The 19,133-nt window shown below is 35.5% G+C and overlaps 1 protein-coding gene across 1 annotated transcript; it reads left to right on the plus strand.

Annotated features, from left to right (window-relative positions):
• The first annotated feature begins 11,056 nt into the window (after positions 1-11,056).
• On the plus strand, positions 11,057-12,007 carry LOC112864901 (olfactory receptor 52E2). The gene has a single exon (XM_025927909.1). It carries the CDS (start codon positions 11,057-11,059, stop codon positions 12,005-12,007), a length of 951 nt encoding a protein of 316 aa, XP_025783694.1.
• Positions 12,008-19,133: the final 7,126 nt, after the last annotated feature.

Here is a 19,133-nt window from a genome sequence, read left to right on the forward strand (position 1 = left end):
GGGGAGTGATCTTGGACATTCAGGTGGATACACCATTTCAAGGTTCATTCACTGATGAATTCAACAACTATGCACTGACCATCTGCTATGTGTCAGGTACCATTTCAGGCACTATCCATACAGTAAACAGGACAGACAGAATACCTTTTTCTCTAGTAACAGGAAGATAAGAAACAGAATAATTACATAGATGACAATATGAGCTGTGTTGAAACATAAAGCTGGGAAGTGGGGGAGATGCTGATGGTCAGGCTTAGTCATTCTAAGTAACATTGTCAAGAACGTGACGTTTATGTAAGGGTTAGGGGATGAGGGAGCCAGCCACGTGGGATTGGAAGTGGGGCGATGTCTGGGGTGAAGCATTGCCGGCTGAGGGAACAGCAGATGCAAAGACACCGAAGCTGAAGCATGTTCAGTGTCATCTAGGAAAATGCAAGTTTCACAGAATCCAGGTCTCAAAGATGTGGGCAACACTGAGAACCCTCAGACCTCCACACACTTAAGTCTCAGAGGGCCATGATCCATTAGGATAAACACCGAAGGAGATCCACATACAGTGCCTAGCAGTTAGGAGAGCTCGTGGTTACTATTACAATTAAGGAGCCATGTTTAAATCAACTCAATTCCTTGCTCTTTGTTTTGTTTTATATAGCAAAACATGGAAATAGAAAAAAAAAAAAACAGCTCAATCAATAGTTAACTTTTTTTTAATTTGCTGATACAAAAATGTATGTCTATGCCTTCTCATTCGTAATATTGCAGTTTTTAAAAAATCTGTTCAACATACCATATGACCCATAAATCTGAAGCTTTATGTTTCTTTAATTTTTGAAATTATTAGTCATTTTTTCAAATATTTTACCTCTTCATTTATTATTTCCCTCCTTCTAAAATTCATCATCTATGTCTTTGGCAATTCTACATTAATCTTCCAATATATCCAATTTTTTGCATTTTCTTACATCTGTTCATTAGTGATAATTTAATAATTGCTTTATGATCTATTATGTAACAGGTTTTTTTTAAGTTTATTCATTTATTTTGAAAGACAGAGAGAGAGTAGTGTGCATGAGCAGGGGAGGGGCAGAAAGAGAGAGGGAGAGAGAGAATCCGAAGCAGACTCCATGCCACCAGCACGGAGCCCTACACAGGACTCGAATCCACAAACTGTGAGGCGATGACCTGAGTCAAAACCAAGAGTCAGTCACTCAACCAACTGAGCCACCCAGGTGCCCTTATGTAACAGTTTTTGTGTGTGTATGTGCCATAAATGATATTCAGTAATCTTATGTGCAGAGTTTTACCCATATTGATTAGATCAACTCTACTGAAGTGTCTTTTTTCCCCAAATATTCTATATAGGAATTAATTCTATGAAAGTTGTATTTGTTTCCTACTGCTCCTATAATAAATTATCACAAATTTATTTGCTTAAAACAACACAAATTTATTAGCATACAATTTTATAAGTTAGAAATTCAAAACATATGTCACTGGACTAAAATCAAGATGTCAGGAGGGGCGCCAGGGTGGCTCAGTCGGCTAAACATCTGCCTAAGGCTCAAGTCAAGGTCTCACAGATTGTGAGTTTGAGCCCCACATCAGGCTGTCTGCTCTCAGCACAAAGCCTGCTTCAGATCCTCTGTGCCCCTCTCTCTCTGCTCCTCCGCCACTTGTACTCAGTCTCTTTCTGTCTCTTCCAAAATAAATAAATAAACTTAAAAAAAAAAAAAAGATGTTAGCAGGGTAGCATTCTTTTCTGGAAGCTTTAGAGGCGAAACTTTTTTCTTCACTTTTCTAGCTTCTAGAAGCTTCCCACATTCCTTGATTGTTTGTCTTCTTCGGTGTTCAAGGCTGGCAATGGATGGTGTCAGTCCATTCAGGTTGCTATAACAGAATACCATAGATTGGTTGGATTTACCATTTTGGAGATAAATCTCCGAAGTCCAAGATCAAGGTGCAAGAAGATTCAGTCTGTGGTGAGAAGTTTCCTGTTCACAGATGGTTGTCTTCTTGTTGTGTCCTCACGTTTGGGGTCTCTTTTCAAAAGACATTGATTCCATTCCATTCCATTCCATTCCATTCCATTCCATTCCATTCCATTCCATAATTAAGCTCCATCTTCATGATCTAATAACTTCTCAAAATTCTTGACTTCAAATACCATCACACTGGGGATTAGATTTCAACATCTGAATTTGGAGGGAGGCACAAACATTGCTTACAGCAGATAGTCAAGTGTTTCTCACATCATATCCTTAGACACTAACTCTTCTGCTGCCTTTTCACTTCCACTTTTAAGGACCATTGTGATTACCTTGAACCCCTCTAGATAATCTAGAATAATGTTTCTGATTTAAGGTCTGATCATTAGCTTTAAGTCCATCTTCAGTCTAAATTCATCTTTATTTTGTAAGGTAATCTACCCACAGTTTTGGGGGACTAGGATATGAATATCTTTGGGGGATCATTTTATGCCTACCACAGAGGTTCTTTTTATTTCTTAATAACATTAAGAAATTTTTGAACATTAAGAACTTTTTGAAATTTAAGAAATATTTGTTTATGTTCTACTTCCTATATAGTGTTTTATTTTCTTGTTGTGGTGTGTGTGTATCTTAATTACATATTGAAATCTTGGTGTTACTACTTAAAAACACCACAACTTTGGGCATTTACTCAACCTCTCCATTATACAAGCATCCTAACAGTGTTGAAGTAAAGACTCTTAATTTCTTAATTTGGGTCTTAGTATTACTTTTAGTCATAGAATATCCATTTGAATCTTTAAAAATACTCCAGTTTCTTTCTGAGTATTTCAATCTTGTCTTTCATTTTCTCAAGTATATTTAATCATACTTTTTATAAAACCTGACTGAAAACTGTATTATTGAGTCTCCTATGTTTCTTCTTGTTTTTTTTTATTATTAGATGTTTTTATTTTATGTTTTTTTCTGTGCTTTGTTATTCTAATGCCAGATATATTGTGTAAAAATAAAGTATCAATAATTTGAAGTCTTGGATAGTGCTATATAATGCCAGGTCACTCTAGAAGATTCCCATTTTTTAGCAGGTGACAATGGACACTAAAAGTCTCAAGTCAAAAGGCTAAGAAAAATAGTGTGGAAGAGAGATCATGACAGTGATGAAGTGAATAAATTAAAATACTTTGGACAAAAAGGACATGTCTTTTGACAACTTTTGTAACAAAAGGGCATGTTGATGAATTGGATGGGGTGGGAAGTTTTGAATAATTGAGGGAAATGCTTAGTTTTAACATTTTACCAACTGTACAGCAAAAGTTACATTTTCCAAGATGGAAATATTAAGGCAGCTATGGAGAATCCTTCCTTGTCCATGTGATCTTTGCTGCACCTTTTAGACATATAGGCAGAGATATCTAGTACACTGTTTCACATATCACTGTGGATATCAGTAGAGAGATAAGGGATCGAGAGGTACAGTAGAGTTTCTAGTGTTCATACAGTTTTTAAAGCCAATTACTGAATAAAATATCTTTAAAAAGAGTATAGTATATAAGAGAAATAAAAGCAGAAGTAAGACCTAGGGTACTCATGACAATATTTAGAAATCAGGCAGTAGAGAAGGACCCAACCAATATTAAGAAATGAGATCATGTAGTGAGGTGGGAGGAGACAAAGCATGTAAGAGTAGTTTTTTAAAAAATGTATATGAAGACAAGCATTTTCAAATGAGAGAATGGTCAATTTCACACACTGCTGGAAGTTGTGTTATGAGGGCAGGGTTTGTCTGGGTTTGGTGACCAGAGATCATGTACTTGACCAGAGAGGTGTTGGGGAAGATGCCAGACTAGAGAGATGAGGTGAGGTGAGGAAAGACAAATTATACACCTGATTGTTTTTTCATGGTCTGTTTTCACATATTGTTAGAGAATTCCAGTGGATCCATAATCCTTGAGGGATGATATTGTCACTCACTTGTTTTCAAGCGTTATCACCAGAAACAGCATACAGTCCTAGATCCAAGTTCTAGGATTTCAACTCTCCCCATAGGAATTTCCACTTCTGTTCCACTTTGTTGTAGGGTCCTGGGCTGAGTGTCTGATATGGACGTTTTCTGCTCTTCACCTAACACTTTGGTGCTCAGGTTCCCTTGGCAGGAATGATTCAATCTGCCAATGCAATTGGAGAGCTGCCATGAAGTGACAGTACTGTCCCTCTGTGTCAAAGTACCAAAATACAGCTGATTAGCTTCCTTCTCCTCTCCAATTACTGGGTTCTAACAACTGCCTAAGGTAGCACTCTGGCCTCAGAAATTCTCACAACTCTCCCCATTCACTTCCTTTTGTGCCCATGAAAGCTTTTCCTTTAGAGAGCTGCCCCCCTCAGTTTTCTTCTAGGCCTATCTTTTTAGGGAAATGCAAATGAAGAGTGAAAAGGTAACACCTGTTCCGGTAAAACTTGGAGGAATTGATGAAGTGCATTCACCACTCTAATTCCCAGTGTGTGGTGGAGGTCCTCATGGTGCAGAGGTAAGACAGGTTTCTGAACACAGAGTTAAAATGTTCCAGTGGAAATGGTAGAAGTTTCAGAAGGAAGGGGTTAGATTCTGATCATACATCTCTTTAGTTTCCTCAGTGACATTTCAAAACCTGGGAAGTGCAAGATCAAAATGCCAGCTGATTTTGTTCATGGTGAGAGCTCCCTTCATGGCTTGTAGATGTCTGCCTTCTTGCTATTTCCTCACATGGCCTTTCTTTCTTTGTATAAAGCCATTAATCCCATCCTAAGGGCCCCACCCTCAGGACCTAATCTAACGCTAATTACCTCCAGAGACCCATCTTCAAATACTATGACATTGGGGGTTGGAGGTTCATTTATGAATTTGGTGAGGGGAGGAGGAGGGCACAAACATTCAGTCCATAATATTGCCCTGAATTTTCAGGTGTTGTGTCTGAGCCAGTGTCTTAACCAGGGCAGGTTGCATGACCTGAGAAGCCCGGTGCAAAGTGAAGTTGGTTGGCCGTTTATTCAATATGCAGGGAGAAAAAGAGCTCCCCCCTGCCCCCCACCATGGTCTCTCTTTTAAACAGTCATGGTGTTTTCCATGTTCTCTTTTACCTTGCTTTCTTTGGGGTATAGGAAAAACGTATGGGGTAAGTGCAAAACAGGGTCGCTGTCCTGTGAATGGAGCACTGGTTACAGGTGTGGATAGGAATAGAGGTCAGGAGCACGCCAAAGGCAGCCTCAGTCTCTAAGCAGGGAATATCCTGGGAATATGGGGGGGGGGGGGGGATAGCCCATGAGACTGTATGAGTCAGCCTTACTCATACAGGCTTCCAGACTCTTACATTCCCCAGCCCCAGCACCTGCCCCATTTTCATATCAGATTTCCATTACAGAAAATAAATGCAAAGATAAAATTATTTAAAAATTTGATACAGGGTAACATCCCAAATACCACAGAGATTAAACCCCAAGTAAAGGGCCCCCTTTTGAAGGCAGAGTCCTGAGTACTGCAGTGGTTACATACCCATGAAGACCCTAAAAGCATTAACTAAGCCACAACAGGTCTAACTTTTGTGATATTATTGGTTAGTTACTGAGGAAGAAACAAAGCAAAAGGACTGTGTGGGACCATACCTGCACTGATAAAGTTTTTATTTTTCATAGAATAAGTAGATCGACTTGAAACATTCAAGACACAGTATTAGCATCTGCTTAAAGTTATTGATTTACAGGGGTGCCTGGGTGGCTCAGTCAGTTAAGCATCCGACTTCAGCTTGAGTTCGAGCCCCGCGTCCGGCTCTGTGCTGACAGCTCAGAGCCTGGTGCCTGCTTCCGATTCTGTGGCTCCCTCTCTCTCTGCCCCTTCCCCGCTTGCACTCTGTCTCTCAAAAATGAATAAATGTTTCAAAAAATTTGAATTATTGATTTACAGTGTTTACAGAATTTCATTACAAAATTTTATGTTAATTTTGCCTTTTGTGTGTAACTCAAAATTTAATCACAATGGTGAAGGTCAATAAAAAGAATTGAAAGAGTAACTGATTACACTTATGAACTGAGAAATAGGTTGGTGCAGTAAAACAGAGGGAACAACTGAAAAATAAATGGAAAACAAAATTATGAGGTTAAATTGTCTGACCAATGCCACTTATTTAATTAAGTGTAAAGAGCTACCAGTAGAACAGCAGTGTTCTGACTTGAGAGCCCTGTTCTTGAACACAAAATTATACTGCCCCCCATAGTGATGATCTGGGATGGTGAGAGAATGATCTGTATCAAACATCGTGTGCTTTAACACAGAGCAAGTTACCAAAAGGTTAATGGAGACTCACAAAGTAACCAAGAAACCTTAGTTTTTCCTGCCTTCATTTCCTTAGAAGTCATGTCTTTCCATTCATGACTCAGGACTAGATTAGAAAATAGACTCCCCAGAGACTTTGTGTTTTTTATAAAACTGGTACTAGGGGATTTTTTTTTTTTTGATGTTTATTTATTTTGGAGAAAGAGAGACAGAGCATGAGTGGAGGAGGAGCAGAGAGAGAGATACACACAGAATCTGAAGCAGGCTCCAGGCTCCAAGCTGTCAGCACAGGGTCAGACGCTGGGCTTGAACCCACAAACCATGAGATCATGACCTGAGCCGAAGTCAGACGCTTAACTGTCTGAGCCACCCAGATGCCCTGGGGATTTTCTATTGAAGGCTCCTCACAGGCAAAGAGCAGCACCCTCATAAAGACTGAGCAGGTTGAGATAAAACAGAGACAGGATTCTATCCTGGTGCTCATTCCGGTGAGTCTTCCCCATCTCCCAGCTCACAGAGCCTCCTTATGTCACAGTGATGGCTGAAGGGAAAGAGAGGGATAGGAAAAGAAGAGACAGGAGATAAGTTTCAAAGAAGAAGAATAAGGCTTGAAGCTTAGAGAATGAATAGGATCATGGTCAGAAAGGGCCATATAATTTTAGTAAAAGCATTTGGATTTCAGCCTGAATACACTCAATGTGCATTTTAGAAAAAATCACTCTGCCTGATATCCATGAAATGATGGATAACTAGTATCTTTGGAACATGGTTCGGAGTGTTTTAAAAGAATAATCTATTCTAAAATTAAGGGTTTAATTTTGAAAGGTTTATTTACACTTATTTCTATTTCCTAGATGAAGAAACTGAGGTATAGCAATGTTATAGCTCTTGTGCAAGGCTCACACAGCTAATAAGTAATACTTTATTTACTTTTCTTCAACTCTAGAGTGAATAAGTCATGAAGCTGGTTTCAACACAATTAGTCTCACTACAGAGCTCATGCTCTTCAGCACTAGAAAGCACTGTGCCATAATCAACCCAAGAAATGATGGCTGGAACTGTTCCAGTGAGGATGATGACAACTGTACTGATATTCAGGATATTTTTAGAAATAGAATCAATAGAGTTTTTTTTTTTTTTAAGAGGTGGAGAAGGGAAGAGGATGATGCTCATATTTCTAAATTGGTCAAATAGTTAAATGGTAATGACATTTACTGATATTAGACAAGAGTGAAAGTAAGATTGAGTTAAAGTGGGAGTCTGGCAGAGACAGGTTTGGGGATTCAATTTTAGGAATATTTTATTTGTAATATTTTGGCAAAAGAAGAGCAAAAGTAATTGCCAAGAAGAATTTGGTTTTGAGAACCTGAATTTGATAAATTCTGAGGGTTAGCAACTTTTACTTAGGATTTTTCATTGTAAAGATAGCTATCAAAGCAATGGATGTGAATGGGATTGTTTATACAGATTAAAGTGGATGAGAAAGAGCAGTAACTACAGCTGATGGTTAAGGATCACCAATAGTTAATGAATGGTCAGAAAAATGTCTTTAAAGGAAAATGAGAAGATGCAACCCAGAGAGATGGAGAAACATCAGAAATGTTTAGTATTATAGCATTATCTTTCTGCAGATTACAATAATGCAGTTACAATGTTTTATATTTTAGTTACAGATGTCAGGATGTGAGGCAGTGTTGGCATTTATAGGGAAGCATTTGACCTTGATACTGAGAAGTGGTATGTACATATGAATCAGAATAATAATTTTGAGAAATTCTACTCTGTATTAACTTTAAGAATAGATTGTATGAGGGGCGCCTGGGTGGCGCAGTCGGTTAAGCGTCCGACTTCAGCCAGGTCACGATCTCGTGGTCTGTGAGTTCGAGCCCCGCGTCAGGCTCTGGACTGATGGCTCAGAGCCTGGAGCCTGTTTCTGATTCTGTGTCTCCCTCTCTCTCTGCCCCTCCCCCGTTCATGCTCTGTCTCTCTCTGTCCCAAAAATAAATAAACGTTGAAACAAACAAAAAAAAAAAGAATAGATTGTATGATTAGATCAAAATGTTGGTGTAGAGTTTCTTTCACTATTGATAGGATAGTTCCATGCATTTATTTATAGAAATTTATTTCTCTTGCATATCTTTGTTTATAAACATTGCATCAGATTATATATAACATTTTTTATTATGCATGATTGCACAGATCTCAATTTTAAAATGTCTCAGAACAGTTTCTGACACATAAAACACATTCTGTAGTATTTATTTAACAAATGAGTAATGCATACATTAACATGAAACTATTAACAAGAAGATTAGAGAGCAAATTAGTCTGACCCAGGAATTATTTATTATTAACCCCTAATATTTATTACCATTAACAATTTATTAATTATTAATCACTTAAATATTAACTTCCTTGATACAGTAGACTCTGCACGTTTGGTAAGTAGTTTACATTTTAAATTAGATACAGAAATGTAAGCATGAGTGACGCTTGTAATAATGCTGTAATACAAATCTGTATTAGATCCTATAGGAGCACAGAAAGGATCAAGTAAGTCATCAGCACCTTGTATATGGATCTTAAATATGTCTTGAAGGATGCTTTTCAAAAAATTTTGATGGAACTTTCCATTATTGTTAATGCACTTTTGTCCATGAGAAGCTTAGATACAACACTGATGTTTTTATCAATTCAAACACAAGGGAGTCAAGAAGATATCAGGGTATTCCTATAGTAACATCAGATGCATAACATATCTCTGGGAAGGGGTAAAAATTCAAGATGGCTTAAGCACATGATTGTAGGTATTCTTGGCTTGGAAGATAAGAATCAAAGTTACTAGTAACCCTTCCTTTAACACATCCATCTCACTGTAACTTTGCCCCACTTAAACTTTTGTAAATACTAAAGACCTCGTCAACAAGTATGACTATCTTTGCTATTCTTTCCCATGTTTATATATTCACATTGCCCCTGGGGTTTTCCAAAATTTTTTTCTTTAATAGTCACCTAAGAAAAACTATTTAATGTCCACAGGAGCATAAAGATTTAATTGTGAGAAATCAGATCTTATTCCTGTCTCCGTATTCCTTATTTCCACTCCAGGTTTTTGTGTTCTTTTTCTATATTTGTCTTCTAGTTGGTTTATTCACACCATTTTCTGACTTCTTATCTCATATTATCTCATACTGCATCATTGTGGAATATAATTGTATGACCAGGGAGACATAATTTCCCTTATCTTATTTGCAGTCACAAAATATAGTACTATTCTCTTAGAAAAACCAGATGTAGCTTATTTTTACCCTTCGCAATCATATCTACAACTAATGTCCCAAGTAAATTCCCCATTAACTGAGAAACTGTTCTATATGTGTATACTGGAAAAAAGAAAAACTGCCTTTTTTTTTTTTTTTGCTAATTTCCACCCTTGGGCTTCACAGAAACACTTGCCTCTGACTGAATTCTACTTTTACTCCTTTTGTCCATTGTCATACCTTTTAAAAGTATTCACAATTTCACTGTTACGACGTAACTTTACAGAAATAGCCTCTATTCCTGTTGAAACTGCCAGTTTCCTGGCTTTGCTCTTCACATTTACCATCCATATTCAACTGCTCATCCCATACTTTATCACACTTTTTCTGTTTTTTTCCTCCTCCTTATGTCAGAGTTTTCATCATGTCCTGCTTTCTTGCTGAGGATGAGGTCACAATTAGTATTGCTGCCATGGAATCTCCAAATAATCAGAAAAGAGACTTTTTATTATAAAATAATTACCCATATGAATGAATAAACATTTTGGAAATACTGCCCTGTCAAATGCTATAAACAAGCTACATGAAGATGTGTAATACATTTAGGGAACTTAAAAAATGATTGAATTATCAAGCACCTAATTATCCAATATTCCTGTTTTTTTTCCCTCTCACTAGTTTTCTTATTGACATTTTGACATGTGTCTTCGACTCCTAAAGTCACAATTGCCTTAGCTAAAAACAAAAAATAACAAATTTTAGACAGATGTCGTGAGTTTTAAAAAAGATAATTTGTATGTGTTTGTATGTGTGTGGAGTATTGTGTGCGCATGTGTGGTTGTAGTGTATATAAAAATAGGTGAAGCACATCTTTTCCTTTATTTCCATTTGCTATTTTCCTCCCTAACTTAATTTTCTAGACCTTCCACTGAAAACATTTTAAACTTCCGGCAAGCCACTTAAACTCTTTGATCATTAGATAAGTTTTATGTAAAATAAGTAAAATTAATGTTCTTCTTGAAAGGCATTTTTATTTAAATATTGGAGATGATTTTTGCACAGATTCTGACATAAAGCCTTGTAAATAATGGACAGCACCTCACTAATTAGTATCTGATATTACTGTTTTCACTATTATTCCCAATCCTATTTTGTAAAAATTATTACTAAATACTAACAGATGAACCAATTTAACCATTTGAGGTAATTTTTAATATTTTGGCATAAAATCGATGCACCTGTGTGTTTTTTGTATAGTTATTGTTCATCCTGTGTGTTAATCCCGGAGTGTTGTCAATCAACTGGAATTAATTTCCGTCACTATATTTAGAAGCTAGCAAAATCCTAAACTGGTCAAAATTGAAGGGGGATTCTGTTGGCAATGATGGTGATAATGAGAAAAAGTAGCTAATTAAGTGTTCTTACATTATCTTTAGGTCTCTAGTGATACAGAGAACTATCTGGGTCAGCATACATTTCTGAAGGCTTAGGCATTACCAAAAAGAATGTTCCTTCTCAATGACACCCAGTTCCACCTCGTCTCCTTCTTGTTGCTGGGGATTCCAGGGATGGAAACATTGCATGTCTGGATTGGCTTTCCTTTTTGTACTGTGTACATGATTGCCCTCATGGGGAACTTCACTATCCTGTTTGTGATCTGGGTTGAGAGCAGCCTACACCAGCCTATGTTTTACTTCCTGGCCATGTTGGCTGCTATTGATTTGGGTCTGTCCACAGCTACCATCCCCAAGATGCTCGGGATCTTCTGGTTCAACCTCAGAGAGATCATCTTTGAAGCCTGCCTCATGCAGATGTTTTTCATTCACAGCTTCACACTTATGGAGTCAGCAGTCTTGTTGGCAATGGCTTATGATCGCTATGTGGCCATCTGCGATCCGCTTCGATACAGCACCGTCCTCACCAACAAGATTGTCTCTGTGATTGGTGTTGGTGTGTTAGTGAGGGCATTTATTTTTGTGATTCCATTTGTGTTTCTTATTTTGCGACTGCCCTTCTGTGGGAATCATGTCATTCCCCATACCTACTGTGAACACATGGGTCTGGCTCGTCTGTCTTGTGCCAGCATCAAGATCAATATTATTTATGGCTTATGTGCAATTTGTAATCTAGTATTTGACATCATAGCCATTGCCCTTTCTTATGTTCAGATACTCCGTGCCGTTTTCCGTCTTCCTTCCCGTGAAGCCCGACTCAAGTCCCTCAGCACATGTGGTTCTCATGTTTGTGTAATTCTTGCCTTCTATACACCAGCCCTCTTTTCCTTTATGACACATCGCTTTGGCCATAACGTCCCCCGCTATATCCACATACTCCTGGCCAATCTTTATGTCGTAGTGCCACCAATGCTCAACCCTGTCATCTACGGAGTCAGAACCAAACAGATTTATGACCGTGTGAAGAAAATAATATTAAAGAAACAAGGAAAGGAAAAATAATGACACCTAATGCATGTGTGGTTCAATATGAAATTTCATGAAACTTGAATTAGAGAAATTCCTTCTCACAAAAATTATGTTAAAATATATATCTATATTGGCTCTGTTCAGTAAGTATTTAAATGCATTTCATTTCCACCTGCTTTTCAGACCACTTCTCAATATCCATTGCTGCAAACTCTTCGTCCCTTAAAATTTCATTTAGCAGGTCATGTCATTTTCTCTATTCGTTTCAATATCTGATTGATATTCATATATCACAAGTTTTGAATGCATCCATTGCCACTAGATTAGCTGATGTTTCATGGAGCTTCTTTCTTCTCCAAATATAATGGTTTTCTGAGTGTATATTTTCATAAGTGCAGGATGCTGGGGATATAATGGTAACTATTCCACTTTACCTGACTTTATGAAATTTACAGAGTTTAAACTTATAAGCAAACTCAACTTACAAACGTCCTTCCTTTTTCTTTCAGCCTTTTAAGATCTTGATATTTAATGTTGTCTCCACTTAGAAATATCAAAGTATTTATATTTAACTCAGTCTTACATCTTTCATATTTCAAATACACTACTAATTTCATGCACATTTAACATAATTATTATTTTTCTAGTAATTAAATCTCAGATTTACTTATTGTATTTTACCTCAACCTGAGATATAAATATTTCACAAAGATTTTCTTCTTTAGAATTTTTTAATCATTACCATAAGTCTCATTTGCTTTGCTTTGATTTTATACATAATTTCATAGTTATTTTTGCCATTGTCCTACACATGCCCACGCAACTTATCAAATCTTAATCTAAACCAGCAGTCTTACTGCTTTCTATTCATAAAGGGTCTTAATAAAAATTAGTCTCTTTTTCTACTTTCTGAGTTATATATTATTGCTGGTTTAACTTCTTATACATTTTGAAATTTACAAACATAGGGTTATTGTTTTGGAAAGTCAATATTCATGTAAATATTTCCAAATATTTACCACTTCTATTGTTATTCATTCCTTCTTGCTTCTTTGAATTTCGTCTGTAATGATTTTACTCATGTCTGAAGAATAAACTTAAATATTACCTTGATACAATTTTTCTGGTGAGGAGTTTTCTTTTCTTTGCCTAAAATAACTTTGTCTCATTTCATTTTAAGGTTGTTTAGAGGATATAGGATTATAAGTTAACTGGGAATCTCCCCAGTCTTATGGAAATTTGACCAAAACTGTCTATATTTAGCTTGCATAATGTGATTTTTAAAGGTGTACATGTTATGATTTAATATATAAATATATATTTGTTATGAAATGATTACACAATCAAGTTAATTCATACATCCATCACCTCACATACTAACCTTTTTTTTGTGGTGAGAATACTTAATATTTACTCTAACACATTTTAAGAATACAATACCATGTTATTAACTGTAATCATCATGCTGTACATTAGATCCCACCGCCTAGTCATCTTCTAATTGAAAGATTTTACCCTTTATCATTATCTCCCTCTTCCCCCCCACTCCCTAGCCACTGATCTACTCTCTGGTTCTATGAGTTTGACTTTTTTTAGATTCCATATAAAAATGAGATCTTATAGTATTTGTCTTTTCTGTGTCTGACTTATTTCACTTAGCATAATGTCCTCTAGAAAAGATTTCCTTCTTTTCAAGACTAAATAATATTCCATTGTTTATATATACCACATTTTCTTTATCCACTCATTTGTCGACATATATTTAGGTTGTTTCCTTATCTGGGCTACCATGACTAGTGACCCAGTGAACACAGGGGTGTACTTATTTCTTCAAGTTACTGATTTCATTTCCTTCAGATATTTACCAAGAAGTGGAGTTGCAGGATCAGAGTAGTTCTATATTTTTATTTATTTTTAATTTTTTTCATGTTTATTTATTTTTGAGAGACAGTGGGACAGAGCCCGAGTTGGGGAGGGGTAGAGAGAGAGGGAGACACAGAATCTAAAGCAGGCTTCAGGCTCTCAGCTGTCAGCACAGAGCCCTACTCAGGGTTTGAACTCATGAGCTGTGAGATCATGACTTGAGCTGGAGTCAGAAGCTCAACCGTCTGAGTTACCCATGTGCCCCATATTTTTTTGAAGAAACTTCATACTTTTTTTCTGGAATGCCTGTATCAAAGATATTACAGTAAAGTGGTTAAATTTAAGTATAGTGGAGTCAGAGTATTTGTATTCCATACCAACTCTACGAGTTCCTCACTCTATGTCTTGGGGAGGCTACTTAACTGATCTAAGTGTGCTTAACCTACCTAAGCAATTCAGTAAAGGGACTGTTACTACTTTCTACCTCTTACAGTTACTATGGGTATTATACTTCCATGTAACAAATGCATGTAAAAACATGCATAAATACAATATAAAGTCACTAAACAGAAGTTGGTATCATTATAATTTTAAAATCACACCAGTGTGGTTTTGTCTCTGCTTTATATTCAGAATATCATGAATGCACCATCTTTTTCCCTTCTCACATAGACAAATGTATTGATATCTAAAATGGTGTTTCAGAGATTCACCCAATAATTATTTGCTTTACCTCTATGTTACACGTATGATGTTTTACTCATTTAATGTAATCAGAACAGTCAGTACATCTTACTTTTATACTACATTTAATCATATACAACCTTCTGATATCACTGATATTTTATTATATCACTGCCAAATATTTTAAAATCAGAGAAAACATAGAATAATATATAAAAACTTGTACATCTTCCAGCCAACATAAAACTTAAAAATTACATGCAAACTAAGATCATTTCTGTACCCATCACCCTCTCTTCTTTTCTAGGTGTAACCACTATCCTAAACTTGATGTAAGTGACTGACATGCAGCCTTCATTTTTTTGAAAAAGTGAGAGATGCATTCACAAACATATAGCTTGGTGGGTTGTTTTTTTTTTTTTTTTTGAGAAAATTGTATAAAGGAAATCATAATGAATGTACATTTCTGAAGCATCATTTTCCACACAATATTTTTGGTTTGAGATATATTCATATTTATATTTTCCTGGTGTTTATCACTGCATCATATATATACAGCAAGTTTATTTACCATTATCCTCATATTTCATTTATAGGCTATTTTCAATTTTTTAAGCAATGTAAGTTTCTCATCCTTTAGGGGGCAATTCTAAGGTGTGTTTAGTCCTTCAGAGACTCTACTACAATATATTGTTGCCCACAATGGTAACCAGCACAGCAATTTTATAGGAGTTTTTGTCTTTCCTGTAGTAGTATTCCACTTCATTACTGTGCTTCCTGGGATCAACGTCCAGATTAACTAAAGGCTCCTAAACCCTTGTCCAAGACAAAGGAGCCCAAGGTAAGATATGGGTATTAACACATGACATTAATTTATTAATAAAGCAGAATTGTTCGATGAAATATGGATCTAATTCTCTCTCAGGTTTGTCTCTGTGTGTATCTGTGTGAGTATGTGTATGTGTACCTCTCTCTAAATGAGAAGCTAATTGTTCTACAGTCATTTAATTATTAGTCCATCGTTTTCCCCACTGACAGACAACATAGAAGTGCTATGTATGTATACTGTATTTTATATGAAGTAAATGGTTAAAATTAAGTGAGTCCCTTCAGTCTCAATATGTGGGAGGTAAAATTGTTCTTCTTATTTTTATTTCTGACTATGTATTCTCTTCTCTTTCATAAGTGATAATTTAGCCGAGAATCAGTTTTGAAATTGGCAATTATTTTTCTCCAGAATAGTAAAAACAGTATTTAATTCCTGCTATTTTTGTTGTCTTTAAGAACTTTATATCCAGTCAGGTTGTCTTTCCTTTTTTGGTGTCTGAATTTTCTTGTTTATTTGTCCTTTTATTTTCTCTTTATCTTTGATCAATTGAAACTTTAATTTATTTGTGTGATATAATTTTATATTATAGGTTGTAATTACATATTATATTATATATAATAGGCTGGTAACTATTACATACTATTGCTATTATACTATTACTATACATCAAATAAACTATTGATGTAAATACTTATAATTATTTTTGTAATTAGAAAGTTCTCATTCATAGTATTTTTAATATAGCTCCTTCATCCTATTTTCCAGTTTCTTTTTTAAAAAATTCTATAAATACTATTTATTCTTAATTTATGCTCCAATTATGTAAATATTATTCAACAACCTCTCATTGTTTTGCTCTTTTATACTATATCTTTAGTGAATTATTCAGTATTGTTTGGAAATTTTCTGTAGTTATTTCTTAGGATTCTCACTTTTTTATTTGATTTGTATTCAACAATTATAAAGTTCTACTATAATAATCACATGACTATAATAATTTACATGATTCTCCATTTTTTAGTTGGTTGTTTCCTTTTACTCAGTTATTATAATATATATTTAAAAATTTTAATCTTTTGTTTTTGAAGTTGAGAGATATAAATATTTGAATTGTTTCTCATTTTGTTTGGTTATTTCTATTTTTTCTGGACTGATTTTTTTTTTTCTTACTGTGAATGTTTTAGTTGACTTTATGTGTTGCATTTTATAGGTTTGAAGATCCCTCTTAAGTGGGATATTTCCCTATTTCCTTTTACTCTCTTTTTAAAATCTTTTTTCCTACTTCCTGTCTCACTTGCTCACTTTATCCTCTCTCCTATAAATTTTACCGTCATTGTACCTACAAATCAACTCCTGTCCAGAAATTTTGTGATGGTCTCTACCAAGAGAGCTTCAAGGCAAAAATTTGTCTTCTCATTGGAGCTTCAGGATATCTGAGAGACAGTGACCAAAAGGTGCTTGGATCATTTGAGTTCAGAGGTTGACAGTGTGATTTGCAAACTATGCTCATACACCTTCATGGAAGTATGAGCCCCAAAAAATTATCCCTAATAGTTTTTTTCAGTTTTCATTCTGATGTAGTAAATCACATCCCAGACTTGACTTCCAATAGTAGGGTTTGTTCTAACTCTGGTGGAATGTTTTTGCCTTCATTAGCTCAAAGGAGTAGATATTTCATCTTATTCAGTACCTTTTTTTTTTTCTGAAGTATTTTGTATTTTGTTTTTTTTCGTTGTTTTTTTTGTTTTGTTTTGTTTTTACTTTTTGAGGAGTAACTTACATATAGTAACATGTATAGATCTTTTGTGTACAGTTCCATGGATTTTGGCAAGTGAAGGTACTTATGTAGCAAATGTAAATCTAATTATGCATATTTTTATTTCTCCAGGAAGTTCTCTTGTCTTGTCTCCCAAGATAGACAAACATGATTCTGATTTCTATCACAGTAGGGTTGTGTCACCTGTTCCTGAACTTTAAATTTTTTTTTTTCAACGTTTTATTTATTTTTTTTGGGACAGAGAGAGACAGAGCATGAACGGGGGAGGGGCAGAGAGAGAGGGAGACACAGAATCGGAAACAGGCTCCAGGCTCCGAGCCATCAGCCCAGAGCCTGACGCGGGGCTCGAACTCACGGACCGCGAGATCGTGACCTGGCTGAAGTCGGACGCTTAACCGACTGCGCCACCCAGGCGCCCCATGTTCCTGAACTTTAAATACATCGAAGCAAACTGTAAATAGATTTTTCCTTTTAGCTTATTTCACTCAGAAAAGTGTTCATTTTTAATATTTATTATGTTGTAGTATGTACAGTAATTCTTCTCTTTTTTATTGCTGAGTAATATTTCATTGGATGAATATACCCTGATGTGTTTGTCTGTTGTTCAGTGAAAGTTTATTTGAATTGTTTCCCCTTTGGCAGTAGTATTGTGAATAAAGTTGCCATGAACATTTAAATATTGGCTTTTTTGTGGGTAAACGTTTCCATTTCTCTTGGTAAAATGACCAACAGTAGAATTTTTGGGTACAGGATAGGTGTAACCAAATGTATATTTAACATTAGAATACTTTTCACCCCCACCATCAATTTAAGAGGTTTTCAGTTGCTCCCTATTTATATTGTCACCACTTCATATTGTCAATATTTTATTTTTTTTTAAATGTACCAATCTTGTATGGCATGAACAGGCATTTCATTAAGGAGTTAATATGTATTTGCCTTACAATTAAAGTTTCTAGGCAGGTTTTATTATATTTATTGAATCTTACATATCTTTATGAGTACATATGCAAATTTTTCCTTACCTTTTATATTGCTTTTTTCATTTCTTAATAAGTAAATCATAGAAGATCTTTATATAGTGAAGTTACATTACCTTTGTCAGAACTATTTATTGTTAATATGTTTTTTCTGTCTGTGATTTGCCCTTTAATTTTTGGATAGTTTTTTTTACAGAATAAAATAAATCTTTTCCTTCCTCAAAGTCTCAAATACATTATCTTATTATGTCTTCTAGGGACCTTATAATTTGAATTTCAATTGGATTAAGAGCTTGGATTTATCTCAAGAAATGCTCAGATTCTGCATTTAATTTGAAGGCACAGTACATACAGTAGCCTGATATGTTTGATGTAGATGGTAAGAGAAAGAGAGGGATCAAGGATGAGTTCATGTTTTATTTTTCTTAGGATATCAGAAATAGGATAGTAATGATCAATAATGAAGATGTGTTATGTGTATGTGTACAGGAGTGTTATGTACAATTAGGAACCTTGTCATTCATTCATTCATTTATATTTTTGAGAGAGAGAGAGAGTGCTAGTGAGTGAGAGGCAGAGACAGAGAGGGAGGGAAGGAGAGAGAGACAGAATCCATCAGAGGCAGAAAAAATTATCCCCAGAGACAAAGAGAGAGAAAAGCAGGGCTCACCCAAAGCGGGGCTTGAGCTCACCCAATGCGGGATTCAGAACTGTAAGATCATGACCTGGGCCAAAGTCAGATGCTTAACCTACTGAGCCACCCAGGCGTCCCTTAGCTTTTATTTATGAATTAAGTTAAAAAGCGACCAGAAAAATTTCAAGTATAAGAAATGATTAAACAGTACATATTCAATTTTACTTTGTTTTAATCTTTTTAATTTTTATGGCTAAATGATATTTTATGAAAACAAAAATTATATATGTTCAACATTAAACATTTTATAAAATTAAGAAAATTTCCAGAAAAATAAACTCACTGTCTAGAGATAAATAATTTAAAATCTGGTATATTTGTGAAAATTATAG

Source organism: Puma concolor, chromosome D1 (assembly GCF_028749965.1).
Source record: "Puma concolor isolate L17-30 chromosome D1, mPumCon1.1.hap2, whole genome shotgun sequence".
NCBI classification, from domain to species: Eukaryota; Metazoa; Chordata; class Mammalia; order Carnivora; family Felidae; genus Puma; species Puma concolor.

Bases quoted from the DNA above. Each gene is read 5' to 3' on its own strand.
- LOC112864901 (XM_025927909.1), top strand. From the start codon at position 11,057: ATGTTCCTTCTCAATGACACCCAGTTCCACCTCGTCTCCTTCTTGTTG.